This window comes from Paralichthys olivaceus, chromosome 14, assembly GCF_024713975.1.
Source record: "Paralichthys olivaceus isolate ysfri-2021 chromosome 14, ASM2471397v2, whole genome shotgun sequence".
Taxonomy (NCBI): domain Eukaryota; kingdom Metazoa; phylum Chordata; class Actinopteri; order Pleuronectiformes; family Paralichthyidae; genus Paralichthys; species Paralichthys olivaceus.
The window spans coordinates 20,257,755-20,275,433 of NC_091106.1; the positions used below are offsets into that span (position 1 = coordinate 20,257,755).

Genomic DNA, 17,679 nt, shown 5'->3' on the forward strand with positions numbered 1-17,679 from the left:
ATTCATAATAAATGACCCAGCTATTTGGAACAAAGCAAATTATTATAATCATAATTACATTCATTATTTTAATTTGGGTTAGTACTTGAAAAGGTTTACGAGCTCAAATGCACAGAAAACACTTTCTTAAACTGCCCATTGCTGCAGCTCCTCTTTTTTAGCCTCTGTCTGAAACACTTGGTTTTTACCTCCAAAGAATCAAAATCTATGGTATTGATGACTATTCTTTCTCCTCGTAAGGTGGACATTGAGATGGATGGGAAGATGCTGAACTCTCACGGTGTCGACTTCCTGGATGGTCCGCTGGGTTTGGATCTAGATGAGAAGGATCTGGACGAGGAGGAGACCCGCAGAGACATGGCCAAGATCCTGAAGGAACTCAAACAGAAGCACCCTGACAAGGAGGTGGGTGGCAAAGTGACAGAGGAACCTCACATTAAGTGCAATGGCAGCGTGACATGAAAAATATACCGACGCTGCTGTCACCGCTTCTCCTGCCAGGGTTGTTTTCTTGTGTGGGGAATAAAATGACAAAATAATCAGCGACAGATGGCACACTTTCTATTACTGCCTTTATCACGGTGATTATGGTGATGAATGCAGCTCCTGGTCTCATCACAGCCACTCAGATTAATCTGATAATGGTACAGCTAAAAAAAAAAAAGAAAACTGCAAAAGAAACTGCAGCAGCAGTGACACAAATATGTGAATGGAAGAATTGGGTGGTGAGGTTCGTTCTAGTCTCGGTTCCTTTTTTTCTTGGACAAGGTTTGACACAGAGACGTGTAATGGAAGCCACAAGCTTCTTACATGCATGAGAGAGCCTGCTAAAATAGCTTTTTACGCTTTTTGCCCTCATCGCTATATATGGATTAAGAATGAGGCTGATTTACCTGTTGTCAAATGCTGCTTTTTATTTTTCTACATGGGGACTACAGTATTACTTGAGTAGAGTTAAATCATTAAGTTATATTCTCATTTTAGCTGCATTTTCATGAGCAGAGGCTCTAACTATTGGCAAAGACTTAATTCCAAATTGTTTCCAGACCATCTTACCGTCTTGTTTGTCGTTTCCCATGAGGTTTAGGATTTCAAACATCTCTAACTTTGTTCCAAAAGATTTGATAAGTTCATTTGTTTAACTAGGATAAAAACTGTTCACTGATCTCCAATAATAATAATCTGTTTAGAGAGGGGGACTTGTGGGATAAGGGAAAAGCGGGAACATTTGAAACTCTAGGATCAAACCAAGACTACCGAAACAATATGGATGTTTGCTGCAATGTGGTCTTGAATCTGGATCCTCTCATTGAAGGACGGCTTGACTAATAAAATTTTAGAGTTGCTCGTTTCATTTTGCACATCATGTACGGTTGTGTAAGATCTCACAAAGCCTCAGATAATCTGATGCATATTCCTCTATGTAACAAAATCACAGATGCTGTTGATAGAAATTTCTCAGTGCCTGACGCGTTGTAACAGCATGACTCATAAGATCACAAATCAGATGAAACTGTAAGTCAGGGAGTCGAGCACAATGTTCAACAATGCATCATATTTTTCCCCATAGACGATGGTGTACTACATTCAGGAATCGTGCAGGAGAACATATTTTTTACCGTTTGTATGCTATTATGTTGTCTCATCCCAGGTGGAACAACTTATTGAGCTTGCCAACTACCAAGTCCTGAGCCAGCAGCAGAAGAGTCGCGCTTTCTATCGCTGCCAGGCCACTCGGCTGATGACAGGTGCTGGCAACATCCTGAAGAAACATGCAGCCGATCAGGCACGAAAGGCTGTCAGCATGCACGAGGTTCGCTCTGATGTTGGTGATAACGACCCCATCTCTAAGATCTTCTTTGAGCCCGGTTCCTACCAGTGCCTCGAGAACTGTGGCACTGTGGCTGTCAACGTGGTGCGGCGTGGTGGCGACCTGGGCAAAACGATTTCTGTGGAGTACCGGACAGAAGACGGGACGGCCAACGCTGGCTCGGACTACGAGTTCACAGAGGGTGTAGTGGTGTTCAAGTCCGGTGAGACGCTGAAAGAGATCCGTGTGGGGATCATTGATGATGACATCTTTGAGGAGGATGAAAACTTCCTGATTCACCTGTCCAACGTCAAGGTGTTGACATCTGAAGGCGAGGAGCCCGAAGACGGCGAGTCAGCTAATCACATGGACTCGGTGGCCTGTCTCGGCTTACCCGCCACAGCGACCGTCACCATCTTTGATGACGACCACGCCGGTATCTTTACATTTGAGGAGCCTGTATGCCATGTGAGCGAGAGCGTCGGCACCATGGAGGTGAAGGTGCTGAGAACGTCGGGGGCTCGCGGCGTGGTCATGCTGCCGTACAAGACGGTGGAGGGAACAGCACGAGGCAGTGGAGAGGACTTCGAGGACTCTCATGGCATCTTGGAATTTCAGAACGACGAGATCTTGTGAGTAACAATATCCCTTTGAATTGAAATACTCTTGCAGATATTGTTCTTATTTTCACGCTCTGTGTCGGTGCGGTGTTGTAAATGTTTTTGCCGATGATTTGAAAAAGAGAGGGTGTGAGTGAGATGTGGTGGTCACATCAAGCGGACTGCCCACTGGTGACGAAAAGAACAATTCCCCACTCCCTCTGTTTTTTGTTTTTTACTTTTCTCTATTTTCTATTTTGACTCATTCATTCACTTCTCTTATCTACATCACTCTGTTCATTCCTCTTTGCTTTGGATTCCTTTAAGCTGCTGATTTAGTCGTCCAGGTTCATTGTTTTGTATATGCTGCACTGTACAGTCAGCAAAATGGATTTGCCAAGAAGTTGGGAAACTGGGTTATTTTTTTTTTAGATGGTATGTGGTTAGAATGTTAAGTAGCAGGATTGTCAGCGAGAGGAGCTGGTTGCTGGAAACATATACAAACAAACAACTTAAACAAATGAGCAGTAGGGAAACTGGGCAACACGGAGAGGGGGGGCCTATCTGGTCAACTCAATTTGACTGCACAAAGGCTTTTTAATAAAAAAATCCCAGTTGCCCTCTTAGGTGACATCCAACAACCACTTACGGAGGCTTTTTTGTTGTCTTTCCTCTGTGAAAAGGACTTGAAACTCTGTTTAAGGATCCCTGCTGTGCACTGGCACAGCCACAGTTTAAAGCTCGTCTCAGCCTAACAGAGCGACCTTATTATCTGATGGAAAGGTTCATGATTGCTATACGAGCACATTTCAGGAGGCCTCTGTGGTGATTTTCGCTCACAGCCGGCTGTTGTTCTCTTATCCTGACCCACTCACAATGTGGGGAATTAGCTCCAGCTATCAGCCAAATGTTTGTACAATGCTGAACACTTTGGCTCCAAACCAATCCCATTTTTTTTCCAGAGTCCTCTCTTGTTCTGTAAATCTGTTATTGCTGTTAATAGTAAATGCTCATATTTCTTTCATTACAAAGCTTTGTTGCATATTAAGCTATCATAGCTTTATTAGGGTGGTTGATTTAAGCTTGTTAACAGTAGATGTCAAGTTCGGAGACCATCTGCACTCTCTACTCTCACATGTCTATCTATCTATGGATTTTCCCTTGTGCGATTTTGTTTTAAAATTTGTGTTTTCATTGTATTTAAAAGCTCTGGGTGTTTTTAGCGTATATTGACATGTATGTACACGTACAGTATGTAGACCTGAGAATGATCCCTATGCAGCAAATATTTTCACTCTGGGAGGTGAAATTGCTGTTTTTCAGTAAACTCTCTGTGAGGTGCACCACTAATTTGTGCGCTGATGATTGTTTTGACCGTAAAATGCACAGTAAGGTGTGCTACTGGTCGTCTCTCCTATTCTCTTCCTATCGCACAGCTGTCGGGGTGGGCGTGTTCACAATGTCAACACAAATGACTGTTTGCTGTAAAGCCTTCTCATGGTTGCCTGTGAGCAGACTGTAAACGTCACAGCTTCTCAGCAGTGGACCTGTTTCACAGTTGGGGCCACGTGTTCGTCTTCAAATATTAAGTATTCAATCAACATTGGTTTAAGGATTGTAGAATAATTATTTCAAGGTATGGTCATTTTGTTGTAGCTTGGATTTCATTATTTTTAATTTCTTTTAAATATACCTATATTTAATTGTCCGTTCGCCACCTTTTCACAGCTTTTGAACTTCCCCCGACACCAAGAATGGGTTTTTATTTTTCGTTTTGTGCTTTGGAGGGTAGTTTTATTTCCACGAGCCAACAACTTTTTCGTCAAAGACATGATTTCAGAGGCTCGCTGAAATGTCACCTTAGTCGAGTAGATGTCCAGCAGGTTAAATGTCTTGTCAAATCGCTGTCAACCTCAACCAATCAGAGTGCAGGGAGTTAGTACAGCAGGGGAAACCAGAAATACTAGTATACTAGTTCAGTCTGGTAGACATCAGTTGTTAGTTTGCTCTCAGAGCTTGTTTGGAAATGTTCGGATGTTTTTGAGATAGTAGGAGGGTTGTAATGACATGAAACAAAGTGCACTGTCATGATGAATGAATGTGAACGATGCCGTCTTAGCAACCGTCGCCTAAATCTCAGCGTCTCTCTCTCTCTCTCTCTCACTCGGCTGTTTTTGGTCAGATTTGAAGCAGATGTCGGCCGGGCTGTCGTTTTCAGCCTGTGGCAGACTGCATAGTTTCCATAGCTTGTAGCTCTTACAGCCAGGACTAAGTGGGTTTTAATAACACTTTGTCTAAATCAAATGATGGACTGTCCCTCTGGCTGTATCCTGGTTACTGTGCATGTAGGGCCGTGTGTACATGTGTGTGCTTCTGTAAAGGGAAGAGACCCGGAGGACGAGCTGATTGACTTGAGGCTGTAGTGGCCGGAGTGAAAAGTTATAGAAATAAAAAAATCTACCCTTTAAAAGGAAGCTTTTTATTTATAGCCATTTGTAATAAAGTTTATGGTTAAACTTTTAAACATCTTCAAATACATTTTATGTCACGAGGGTTTGAGAATGACATTTTAGGAATAATCGTCATTATGTTTTTAATTTATTGGGCATTTTTTATGACTTTGCACTATCCAAATAAAATTGATTTGAAATGTTTTACAGCCTCTGTTTCCCTCTAGACTTCAGACATACTTACTGTTTGTGTTCATCTTTTGTTGTTTAATCTATATTTGCGAGATGCTCGGTTCTGCTTCGTCTTCTGCTTTAAGTTTCACACCTGAAATGTGATGTGAGTTAAAAATAGCTTCTGTGGAAAAAAAAAGCCCCTGAACCTGGATGTGTTGTGACAGCCAAAGTAAATATACATGTAAGAACACAAGCATAGTAAAGAATATGCTCTAAATACACAGTCACAAGCCAAATCATGTATAGCCTATTTTTTTTTCCCGTTTCCTAATGGAAATACACTGTGTATGTAATAAAAAATGAGCCGCTGGGGCCCTGATATATTCCTTTAGGGAACAACTGAGGACATTTTTGCTGCAGAATTACAAAATAGCTGATCTAAATAGATTTTCCTCCAGGCTTACTCTACCCTGATTCTGTTTCTCTGATAAAGACAGAGGGAAAGAGGGAGGGAGACATATAAGGAGGGAGAGATAAACGAGCGTGGATGGAGGTGATGACGGGAGGAGGAGGTGTGCTGTGAGGGGAAAACTTTCAGACGTCTTAAACTTTTCGCTGCTTTTCCCCCTCATTTACTTTCCTCTAATGTCTCCCTTCAGTTGTGCAGTTCGTCTCTGGTATAGTTTGAGAGGGCCGGTCTGACAGGTGTGTGTTTGTGTATTCCAAAGTTAAACCTCAGTATCTGTCTTTTCTGCAGTTAAACATCAGTCCTGCATGTATGTGTGTCTGGTTGTGTTTTTGTGTGTGGACTTTTTCTGCTGTGCAGCTGTGGCTTAGAGAGGGTTGTCCACAAACCAGAAGGTAAGTGGATCGATCCCCTCCAGTCTGCATATTATTATTTTTTTTCATTTCAAATATTACCTCTATGTTTCTACTAATTGTGTATATGCTTGCAACCACTGTTTCTACCACAAGTATTGCTACTTCCACAGAAATACACTGATTCATTTCTCCGCCAAGGTTCAGATACACATGATTGCATGGCATCGAAAAATGTCCCATGTTGCAATGTGCAATGAGAAAGAAAACAAATCCTGCTGTTAAGGTGCATCCACACCAACATTTAAGGTTCCTCTCACACCCAGGCCCCAATTTGGTGGAGATTAATTGTGTAATTTAAACGTAATCCTGCCAACGAGTATACAAACTAACACACGAACAAGAAAGAGCAAACACCTCTGCCAAGGTTCACGCCCTCTCTCACCATGGTAAAGGATCTGCTCCATTATTGGGATATTCTCTGGTTCATAATCCACTCCTCAACCAAATTTCATGGAAATAAGTTCAGTAGTTTATGACTTATCCTGCTAAATAACACACAAGTATGAAAACATAACATTGAGGTAATAATTCTCCGTACGGTACCTCGTATAAAACCACATTCTCAGTCTAAACAAGTCATTTAGTCTGTTTATCTGCGGCTGTAATATAAAGAGACTTGTTTGAAGAGTGTAAGCTGCACGTTTGTCCTGCGTGTCTCTTGCTCTCCAAAGCAAATATCAATGAAAACTTTCCCCAAGCACAAAGAGTGAGGTGAAAATTGTAGGTTGGCTCTTCAAGTTTGTTTGAAAGATTTGAAAATTGCTCTGGGAATTGTGGAATTCTTCATCCCATTGGAAACATGATTTACGTTTTTTGTTCTGAATAAGACTTTTCTATTCAATTCTTATATTTGTGATGCTTTAGCTCCCACTGCTCATACACATCTACTATAGCATCACCATACCTGTCATATGATGAGCGGTTTTATTCAGAGCACCTTCCAGCACCCTGAGTGTCTCTATTTTTATTATGGTTGCTCCTGATGGAATTACCAGACCACTTAACACAAAATGGGTCAGCAATTGAAACTGTATTTTTAGACAGAGAAGAGGAGAGTCGGGTTGAATCTGTATTTAGTTTGTGCAACTTTTAATGATTCGACCAACTGTGAGGTTCATCGGTTATTAAGGAACCTGTGTTTCCGTGGCAACAAGATGCATACAAATCCATCAAAAATAACTGAGGAAGGTAGATGCACACAAATAGTTACACATTTATACACACAGGCATCTTCACACACAGGTGGTGCACTCAGAATACACACACACTTGTTTGATAATAGCTTGGCTTTGATTTGACCTCAATGACCTTTTGACCCTGTGAGGTTATAAATGCATAGATCACACACACACACACACACATATACACACACACACACATACACACGTATACACACTCACAGAATGAGCCAATTATGCAATTAAAATAAATAGGCAGCCAGTAGAGAAACATGGTGCAGTCGAGAATCAAATCAAATTAGCCTCCCTCCTACACACACACACACACACACACACACACACACACGTTGAACAGACTGGGATGTCACACTCCAATAAACCAGCACAGATTGGCTTTTTGAAATACATGCTTCGTAGAACGTGGGATGTGCATATGTGGTGCAGTCATACATATTTTTTATATGTGTACTTTGTTTAAAATATAGACAGCAGTGATTTTCACTTCAAAATAGTCTTTTTATATATTCCAGAGGTTCATCTCAGGGACACTATTAAAGTCAGAGTTTTGATTGCAGTTTGTTTGTTCGCAGGATTACGATATTAAAAAATAGTGTACCGACCCGGTGGACAGTTGGTGTGGGACGAAGAAAGAACCCATTAAATCCTGGAGTGGATTTGATGAAGTGCAGTTTAAGGACTTTAACATTGTGAGATTGTATTTTATCCCCAGCAGAGCTGTGTGAGTAGTTTATTAATGTATTGGTTAAGAGACTTGCCCGGTAACAAATTGCACAAAACTGGATTTGACATTAATCAGCAAAGGTTTTTACAGAGTCATATCTGAGCTTATTGCCCCAATTGTTTTTTTAAGGATGAATTTGTACAGAAAGAAATTCTGTCTGGACTAGTGTGCACACAGAAAACACTTACACTTATTCACATATCACTGGGGCATTAGATGGTAATGAGGCTTGATGGGGTTTGTAGGTCACATGCACACGTCCACGCACGCCAGCCATGTGAGACGGCAGCATCAGTAAAAACTGCACGGGCCACATTTTTCTGTTATTTAGGCCGTGCATTCTTTTGTGTGTGTGTGTGTGTGGATCACAAACAGACACATACTGTAGGTCGTGCCCTATGAGGTGTGAAGATTGTGTTCTCATGTTACATGGTACATGGTAAAAACACCTCTGTTGGCAGGAGACGCACAACTATCACCGCGTGTGTGTGCAGGTATTTGAGAGTGTGACGGTGATGCCGATCATGACAAACTTTTTCTGAATAAAACCTTTGGATTCAATTTAAAAAGTTCAGCTAAATAAGTGAATGAGAGCACAAGTCGTTTGAAGGAGCAGGAGCTTAAGAGAAAGCAACATGTCGGGCATGTGAGTGAGAAGAGAGAGAGAGAGCCGAGCGTCCCATATCACATCTCGGCATTTTCTCACCGGAGTTTCCACGAAAGTCAGCGTTTCTGTCGGCCACCCTGCCACAACGTTTCTAAAGGATTAGATTGCAATCAATGTCCCAAAAATCTCTCGTCGAGATCATTACACAATCCCACAAGTACTTTCGTTGATTCGCTGTACGCAGCACTTAATGCCGGCCCATTGATTCAGCCTTCGTTTTACAATTCCATAAACATGATGAGAGAAGTGGACGACGCTGAAATGTGCCGGTTTCATCTGCTCCGCATGATTGTTCAGGATCTACTGTAAGGGTGAGCAAATGAGCCTGTTCGGTGTTTTTGTACCACGCAAAAAAGAAGAAGGGAGAGAAGAGAAGAGAAGGGAGGGGATGAGAAGAGAAGAGAAGAGAAGGGAGGGCAGGTCAGCAGCTTGACAAATGAGCCCTAACCAGCTGCCTCCACAAAACACCATCGCCTTGGCAACCACTGGGATGGAGACAGCGAGAGGGGAGAAAAAAGAGAGAGAAACTCAGAGAGAGACGGAGGGGGAGAAGGGATGAAGAGCGAGAGAGTGATAAAAGACATGAGAGGGAGAGAGACAAGGTGGAAGGAGAGTAATTAGATTCAGAGACCAGATGGGGGGAAACTGTATCTTCTCTTTATTGCCCACAGATGTGTTCTCCGATTATTTAAAGTATTTGTATTTACTCATTTTGAACCGATCAGTTTGAACAAGAGGCTTTGAATCATTTTGCAAGAATCAATCGACTTTGCTTTTTGTCCCTGAGTCTTTCAAATCTTCCGGAATGGATGGGTTATTAAGTTGTCATCGTAAGAAAATGTCACATCCCTTCTGGAACTTGATTAACAGGTGAATTCTGGGAAGTTTAGACCAAACCCTCTTGCTGATGTCACTGACTGTGTCCTTCCCATGACTCTGCCTCTCATTCACTTATCCCATTATACAGCCACTCCCATTTGTCAGCGACAGCTCAGGTTACAATTCCTCTGGACAGTTTGGGAATTCAGCCCCTGAAACAAGTATGGGCAGTTGAACCAGCTGAAAGGTTTTTTTCTTCTTTCCATGTCTGATGTCTGAATTTGTGACTCGGAGCTGTAAACGTTGCTCAATACCACTCACACAGAGGAAGGAAACAAAACAGAGGGCATCAATCTTTGGCTGCCTTTCAAAGTGAGGACAAAAGACCGACGGAGCCTGCGTTTGCTCACACTAACAAACATCGCATGTTTTTACTTTCAAGGCTTTTATTGTAAAGAGCCAAACAGATAAGGGTTTTATCTCATATCAGAGGGTGTGAAGCTTAAAGGATCTTTCCCTGAAACACTGTAGTGTACTTTGACAAGTTCACTTCAAGGACGGACTCCGCTTTGCTTCATGTTACGGGACAAGAATCAATGATTATCTGCACCAACGGAGTCAAAACACTGAGGAATATATTTATCATTGGGCTTAAACTGCAGAGATTCAGCCGGCTACGCTAGCGTTGGGTGACTCGTTGGGAATTTTTTCTGATACCGGTGCTAAATCGATACTTCATCACCATGCTGGTGCCGAAATGGTGCAAGAACCGTTACCCTATTGAATAACAAGCGTCAGCCCTGATGGGCTGCTGTAGTCTGAACTTAAGTCCTCTCACTTTCTCTTAAATGAAAACTTCTCTTTCAATGTATTAAAAATAATTAACCAGGTCAAACTAATCATTCGTCTCCTGTGCACGGTTGATTAAGAGCAGAGGATGAGCCAGATTCGAACCTGTGGCATCTCCTCATCTGTGGTTTAGCTCTTTGCTCGTCGCTTACAAGGGAAACGCTTTAATAAGAGTGCTGGTGTATTCCCTGGCCTGTCTGCCTGTCTGCTCTAAGTAGTTTTAATGGATGACTATGAGCGAGCTAATACTATTATGCTGATGTTAATTTTTTGGCGAGCGGGGCCTGTGATATTGGAACTGAATCTCACCGGGTTATTTATCCTCCACATTAGTCACAGAGGCACCACGGCGGCAGGAAGAGGGCCAAATCTGTCTATATGTGTGTGTGTGTGTGTGTGTGTGTATGAAATTGGCAGGTCAAGTCAAACAGATGTATCATTATTGTTTAGGTCCTGGACTATTTCAATGGAACGTATTAGATGGTGTTAGATCTGCTGCCTGAAAGCTGAGACTTTGTTTGGTACCTCAGGACTCAAGTTTGAGCTCGGGGCTGTTTTCTCAAAGCTCAGGTTTTGTTTACTTAATTTTGCTGCGGACCTTCACATGTGGTTTCAAATAAAAACAGAGCGAGCGTGTAGCCTGGGTGCTAACTTGACAAGATAATGGCCAAATATGTTGGAACAAAAACATGAATGATAAATGGAGAAGAAAGGTCCTCTGCACTAAGGGAACAATAGAACCTGTATGTATGTGTCTTGGTTGGTTTGTTTGTTTGTTTGTCAACGGGATTATGCAAAAACTACCTAATGGATGTTCTTGACAATAAGTGGAAGGATGGAGAAGAACCCATTAAATTTCAGCATCTGGACAAAAGGTCAGATCCAGGAATATTTCATAACTTAAACCTGAACATAAAACTCAAGCATATTTAAACCACCATCCACGAGTGTGAGCGATCTGGTGCCGCGTCATTGAATTTCAGGAGACTGTTGGGCCCTGGCGGAGATGACGGCCAGGTTTGTTTTGGGTCAGGATTGTTTGAATTGAGCTCGACTTAGGAAAAAGGTCAAGGTTTGCTGTCCTTGTTTATTTGGTCAATACTGAGGAAAAATGTTTGAAATCAATTAGAATAACTGACAGAATATTATTATGAGATGTTACAGTGTCATGAGAAAAACTTTAAAAGCAGGCACATTTATTTCTCTTTACTGGAGGAGTGAGTGAAATATGACTTTGGGTCAGGTCAGGTTTCTGGCAGCACAACTCCGAAGAGGTTGTTTGGGTCTGAGTGTAGCTTGTGCAAACTGTTGGTGTGTTTATGGCTGACAAGAGTGAGGTAAACCATTCTTCAGTTCAGTGCTAAATCAGGAGCACATCATTTTCTCAGAGTGTGTTTGTGTTTGTTCGTGCATGTTTTCAATTTGACCATTAACACCTGTTCCACATGCAGAACACACTGTCTTAAGGTTTTTTTTTCTTAGCATGCCGTGCTATCAGTGCAGTGTTGCTCCGGGTAACCACGGCAATGGCTGGTGCACTATGCAGTCAACTGCTGCCAGTTGTAGTAAAAGCTCCGACCATTTCACGCGCTGCTGGGCCTCTCTCTTTCTTCCTCGCCTTTTCTGCCGCACATTGTACTGCACTGACAGAGAGAGCAAGAGCAGGGAGAAGGAAGGAAGGAGAGTGACATCAATGGATGTAGAGAAAAAAGTGATAAAGCAAAGACCATGGAGAGTGAGGAGAAAGCCCCGAGAAGCAGCAGTGGAAATGTACAAATTCACTTCATCTAATCCACACGAGGGAGGGTCCCTGCTCTGGAACCACCACTAACACGTTCCCAAACTGTCGCTCAGTACTTTCTTACTCCGTTTTCTACCCTCTGTCCTCTTTTTGTTTTTTTGTGTTGCATGGGAAAAAGACGACCTACTGACGCCCTCCTCCTCCTCCTCCTCCTCCTCGACCCCACTCGTTCTGCTCCTCTTCTGTCCTTTTCTTTCACCGTGACAAACCCAGCAGCACCAATGAGTCTGCTGGGATGTAATCACACACTACACCTGATGGATTGCACCTCTTAGCTGGAATATTCTGCTTGGTCACGTTCCCCGTCTGTGGCTACGAGCGAGTCATCTGCATCATGACTGGGGAATGTGTTCTCTGTTTCTAACACGTCGATATAGCCAGCATAGTTTTGGTCAGTTAGCAAAAAGGGGACATTTTACAAAAAGACGAGGCTATGTTTGGACTAATGCTGGATCAGATGTGGTCGATGATGAAAAGAAAGTCCCGCTGCAGACTTGATGCATGTGAGGGGGAAGGAAATTACTGCATTAGCCACTTGTAAGCACTTAACAGAGGTGGGTAGAAAGATATGCATGTGTTTCAAATCCTCTAATGGTGAGTGGAAATGAAACTGCATTAACACATTCAAAGAAAGCTCCTTAAATCATCTCAATCACAGATGCTGTTAAATAAACAAGGTGTTTTAATTGAGTCTTTGTTGATCTGTTATTTTAAGGATTGGATTTGATTTGATTCGCACACTCGATCCCTGAGTCTGATCATAAACTTGTTGCCAGTGGCCTAAAGGTTTAGAGGAGCGACTTTGTATTTGACAGTTAGCCGGGTCAAATCCTCAAATGATTCGGGGCAATGTGGGCGGGCGAGTTGTTAACGATTGGCCTTTCACTGATTAATCTCCCTCTGCGTCCAGAAACTGAGGCCTATGTTTGTAACGAGCAGTAAATTTGCTAGAATGTGTGTTAGGCAGCTGCTGAACAACATGCTCGTCCTGCTCGTCCTTGGCTCCACAAAGTTTAGAGATGTTGAGAGGACACTCCTGTGCTTCACATACCAGTTCTGTGCTTCCAGTAAAGCAAACCTCAGCAGCAGCTGAATACACACTGATGGTACTGAGGGCAAAAGTTTGTACACTTCAAAATATAATGTTAAACCATAAAGTTTTAATCATTTTCTATGTTGTGATGATATTTTTCTATTGAATGATGAAGTGGAACCTCAGTCATTGACTCAGCATTCAGAATTGTCTCACTGACGCAGACAATCCTCTCAATGTTATATGGGGTCTTGTAAATTATTTGCGTTCTGGAAACTTGTCTCTCACACGAGGAAGGATTTTCTTTCCTATCAAAAACTGTTTCAGTGTTTCTAACGTCCTCCACAGTTCATATTACATTTCTGAACACGTATCACTCTCCCCTCTTTGATACGATGGTTGGAACTGCTTCTGTTTGACGGGGCGTCTGATGTCAGATGGTAGTGATGGTGACTATGCTACTCACAAAGATTCCCTCACTCGTATTTCTTCTTCTTGCTGTGTCCTTCTGTGTTTTATTCAGCCAGAGGACAGAAGGGAAATGTTAGTCCTCTAAAAAAGAAAAGCTGTGAATTGAGGCAGAAGGTTTCCTCGCCCCCGGTCTAACACTTCTGTAGCAAAAGATTTTTAAGATCGAGTTTAAAAAAAAACTAATGCCATAAGAAGTGGGGAAAAAATCATCTCATTAAATATGCAAAGCAGGATATTCTTACTTTCTGAGGTATTTTGTTTGCAAATTTCATGAAGCCCACATGCTGATACATCTTTATTCTCGGTGTAGAGAGAGCGAGCATTTCATTCCTGATCCACTGCGGCTCCTCGTCAACGCTGCCCTCGTAAAGTGCACTTAAACGAGAATGGGGAAAACTCAAAATGTCTTCTGATTTAAATGAACAATGCAGAGGTACAGAGTCGAGCTGGATGCCGGACAATGGACTGTGAGGTGAGCAGAGAGCTGCGATAGCCGAAGGGGGAGTTAAACTGATTTGTGGCACTTTGTGGCCCGTATCACTGCAATGGCTTTGATGCAGGAGGGTGAGTCTTGCCCGGAGCTTAGCTGGGATATATATCTGATAGCAGTCACAGTGGGGATAGTGAGTAAGACACACACAAACACACACACACACACAATCCTTGCTCCTGTGATCACTGCACTGCTCGCTGCATGGTGGGAAAGCACACAACAAGTACCATGCTCCCGGGTTAAGTGCATTGTTGGATGCTCTCTCTGTCTCTCTCTCTCTCCACTGCAGCAGCTGCAGTGTTAGCGAATCTGTACGAGCTCCAGTGCACAGAATCCCTGGTTTACACATAGATCTGAAGCAGTTTCATCTTTCTCTTCTCCTCGTCTCTCTCTGTCCGTCTCTGTAGCGTTCAGAGCTGCTGTGCTATACATCCACATCCTCTCTCAATGAAAGAGGCTGATCAGGAGAATCCCGGCTCTGATCTCTGATTGATTTCACCTATTAAATCCACTTCTGTCAAGAGGGATTTAGATGAGGCAGAGCAGGCGGCTTAAAGATCTTTTAAGCTGCAGGGAAACCAACATCTTTGATTTTTTTGCTTATTACCCTTTTTTCAGATTTAAAGTCCCATTTCCCAATTGGTGTGTGGCATTCTTTCCGGCCCCTGTGGGTGATGGTCTGCATCAGTAAAAAAACAAGAACCACCGGCTCTTACACTGTGGCAGAGAGCGTGCTGTACATCAATTGAGGATTGTGGTTTTAGGAGGCAATATTCTTCGACAATGGAAAAACCTTGTCATGCCACTAGATGAATTTTCCACGTAATCTATGATGACTAGATGTCCCAGTTTGCCAGGGACAGTGTCTGGAATTGATGCTCCATCTCAGGCTCGGACAGGCCTCAGAAATACACAGATTAGTCACACTGTCCCGTGTCCTTCCCAAAGCACTTACAGTCACATTGTAACTTTTGATGGAGTAGAAACAAAGCCAGGAAACGGTGCACAGGCCTTGTCCAAACCTGCAGGTTCTTTTCCTCTGTGCATTGTTGCAAAGGCATGTAGACGTGCAGGACATTTTTTTTTTTTCCAAATTACTAGCAGCCATGCGTGACTCACATTCCGGTCTCTCTCCTCTCTCTCCCTCCCACTGCAGACAGCAACACAATCTGGGAGCTGCAGGCACAAAGCTACCTACTGCATAGCTCCATCCCAAAAAATAATAATTAAAATGTCAGGAGTTATTGGGATTCAACTCCTGGTTTTACCGCTTTTTCTAATCTAGCGAGCTCTATATGGGTGAAGATGGAGGTGAGATAAGAGGTGAGTGATGATGTCTGTGTGTTTTAGGGCTGCTGAGGGTCAACGCAGCCAAAGAAATCATTGGGTTTGTGCCAGAACGTCTGGCGACCTCACTTACACTCTGACTCAACAGATCTGGATCACGGCGATAAGCCCTGCACCACTGCTTCCATCACACTGTCCCTTCCTGCACTTCCTAAAGCCGACAGAGAACATTTAAATGTCTTTGACGAAAGTTTGAAATGCACCTGAAGCGCGTAATTAGCCAACAGCTAAGAAATAAACATCTGACATCAAAACCTAGATGCAGATGTGAATCTAAGACAATCACGTGTAGAGATAACGTCTGGCCACTGAAAAACCAACAATTTCACAGTTCAACTTTTTCTAAATATGCATATCTGCCATCATGCTGTGATTCAGAGAAGAATGAAATCGCTCCCATGTCTCTATGAAGCGACATCAAGCTGACAGTCAGCTCAGCTTACATTATGTGTTTGTGTGTGAGAGAGGCATTTCTTTGCAGATATATGCAGTGCGGTTGTGTATATGAATAATACATGTGTGCGTTCTAATATTTTACATCAGATAAATTATATATGATTCCTCTTGTCACTTTGGGTCCCTGTGGGATCCGACCCCACTGAGTTCTCCCGCGATCTCAGGGATAAGAGTATAATTCGGGAATTCCCAGCTGGAATTCCCTCGTAGCTTTTCCCGTCCTGAAAATGTAACGGTGGAAGCGGAGAGGAGGGATTTGGTGCATACGTGCATGTGAGCTCCACGTCCTCATATATCACAGAGCTGTCATGAGCTCCCGGATAGGATAGGAACTGAACCCAGGTTTAAGGCTAATGGTTTATCATTTGACCTCTGCGTAACGCGTGTGGTCTTACATCCGGAGGTTCAGGTCCTGCAGGAAGGCTGGAGTTAGATTTTGAACATGGAGGCAGCATAATCACACACACACACACACACACACACACACACACTCATCTTAATTTTCAGTGCTTTGAGTCTTAATTCTGTTTGTTTAAAAAAAAACTATCATCCTCTGGGGAAAGATGATGATCAAACATTAACCACCTAGTTTCATGTCCTCCCTTTTTTTTTTTGAGCATGTTCGTTAAACCAGCTTCACATGAGTCTCTCAAGAGAAAACAAACTACACACTTCATCTCTGGAGATTTTGCATTCCCCTTCATTTCTAAGATCATTTTGTGGATCAGAAAACCAACACAGATCTATGGAAAAAACTCTATGAGTTTTATATTCATTATGGGACTGTAAATATGCACAGTTTTACTTTAAATTTAATGAGTTGGTTTTTTTCTTTTAGAACTAATATGGATAAAACATGATATTTACGATTATCTTTAAGTTGTATTGGATATCTGGAAATTATCTTGCGACCCCTCCCCTGCTTTATACAATGGAAGAGGGAATTCCAGCTGCTTCCGTCAAGACAAACCAGTGAAACTTAAGACGTCCCGTTGAGAGACTGGACACACTGATTCTCTTGAGAACAGAATTTATTCATTCTTTAATGAGTTTGGGGTAGATGCTGTTTATTTAGAGGCCAGAATAAAGACATAATCTCTCCACAAGCAGGAAAATAACCACTAGCAACTGGAAAATATTTTAGAAATCTAAAGTCAATCATTAATCCAGCTTAGTGTTTTCAAAGTGTGCGTCCACGTACTTGTTTCTTTTCTCATCTTGTTTTCCTCCCACTCAGTTTCCTGGACGCAGAGGACCGTGGGGGCGTGTGTAAGTTTGTTAAGGCTAATTGCAGCTTTTTAATGAGATGAGTGGTGATTGATGCTAAACGGAGTCTGGAAGGTTCCCTGCATGGAGGCAGTTCACCAATTAGGTTTTTGTGCTTTTGGCAGGTTGGCGTGAGGTTGCAGGCACTTAAAAGAAAGATAGATGAAACGGGAATCGGAGGAGAAGCTGCTGACGTCTATTGTTTGGTTCGAACATTCAAACTCATTCAAACTCACTCTAGTAATTTTTTACAGAACTCATTGCATAGATTTTATTAGATTTTTATTTCTCCTTGTCTGGACGCAAAATCCTTCAAAAATGCTTCCATGTCAGCTGCTCACAAATAATATGTATTTGATCAACTTCAGGAACATCATTGTTTTTATACTAATATCAGCCCCGACGCAGAGAAACACACGACACAACCAGACTCACAGAAAAATAAAACAACATGAGCCGCAGCCGGTGAAATAAATGGAGGAAGAGGCAAAATAAATCCTCTCTATCGTCTATCAGCAATGGCAGGTTGTCTATATGTTGGAGGACTGAGCTATCCCACAATGCCCTGGTGGCTCTGCTGCCTGTCTCCGTGGTGACAACTATCTCTCTTGTGAGCCATGATTTGTTGAAGGGACTGTCAGA

The 17,679-nt window shown here is 42.5% G+C and overlaps 1 protein-coding gene across 4 annotated transcripts in view; it reads left to right on the forward strand.

Moving 5' to 3' along the window:
• The window catches only part of slc8a1b (solute carrier family 8 member 1b), a 122,373-nt gene that overhangs the window by 17,970 nt on the left and 86,724 nt on the right, over positions 1 to 17,679 (forward strand). For all 4 annotated transcript variants that reach the window (XM_069538457.1, XM_069538458.1, XM_020095277.2 and 1 more), the window contains exons 3-4: positions 241 to 405; positions 1,652 to 2,442. In XM_069538457.1, coding sequence (XP_069394558.1) covers positions 241 to 405; positions 1,652 to 2,442 — 956 coding nt within the window. The remainder of the gene's footprint in view (positions 1 to 240; positions 406 to 1,651; positions 2,443 to 17,679) is intronic.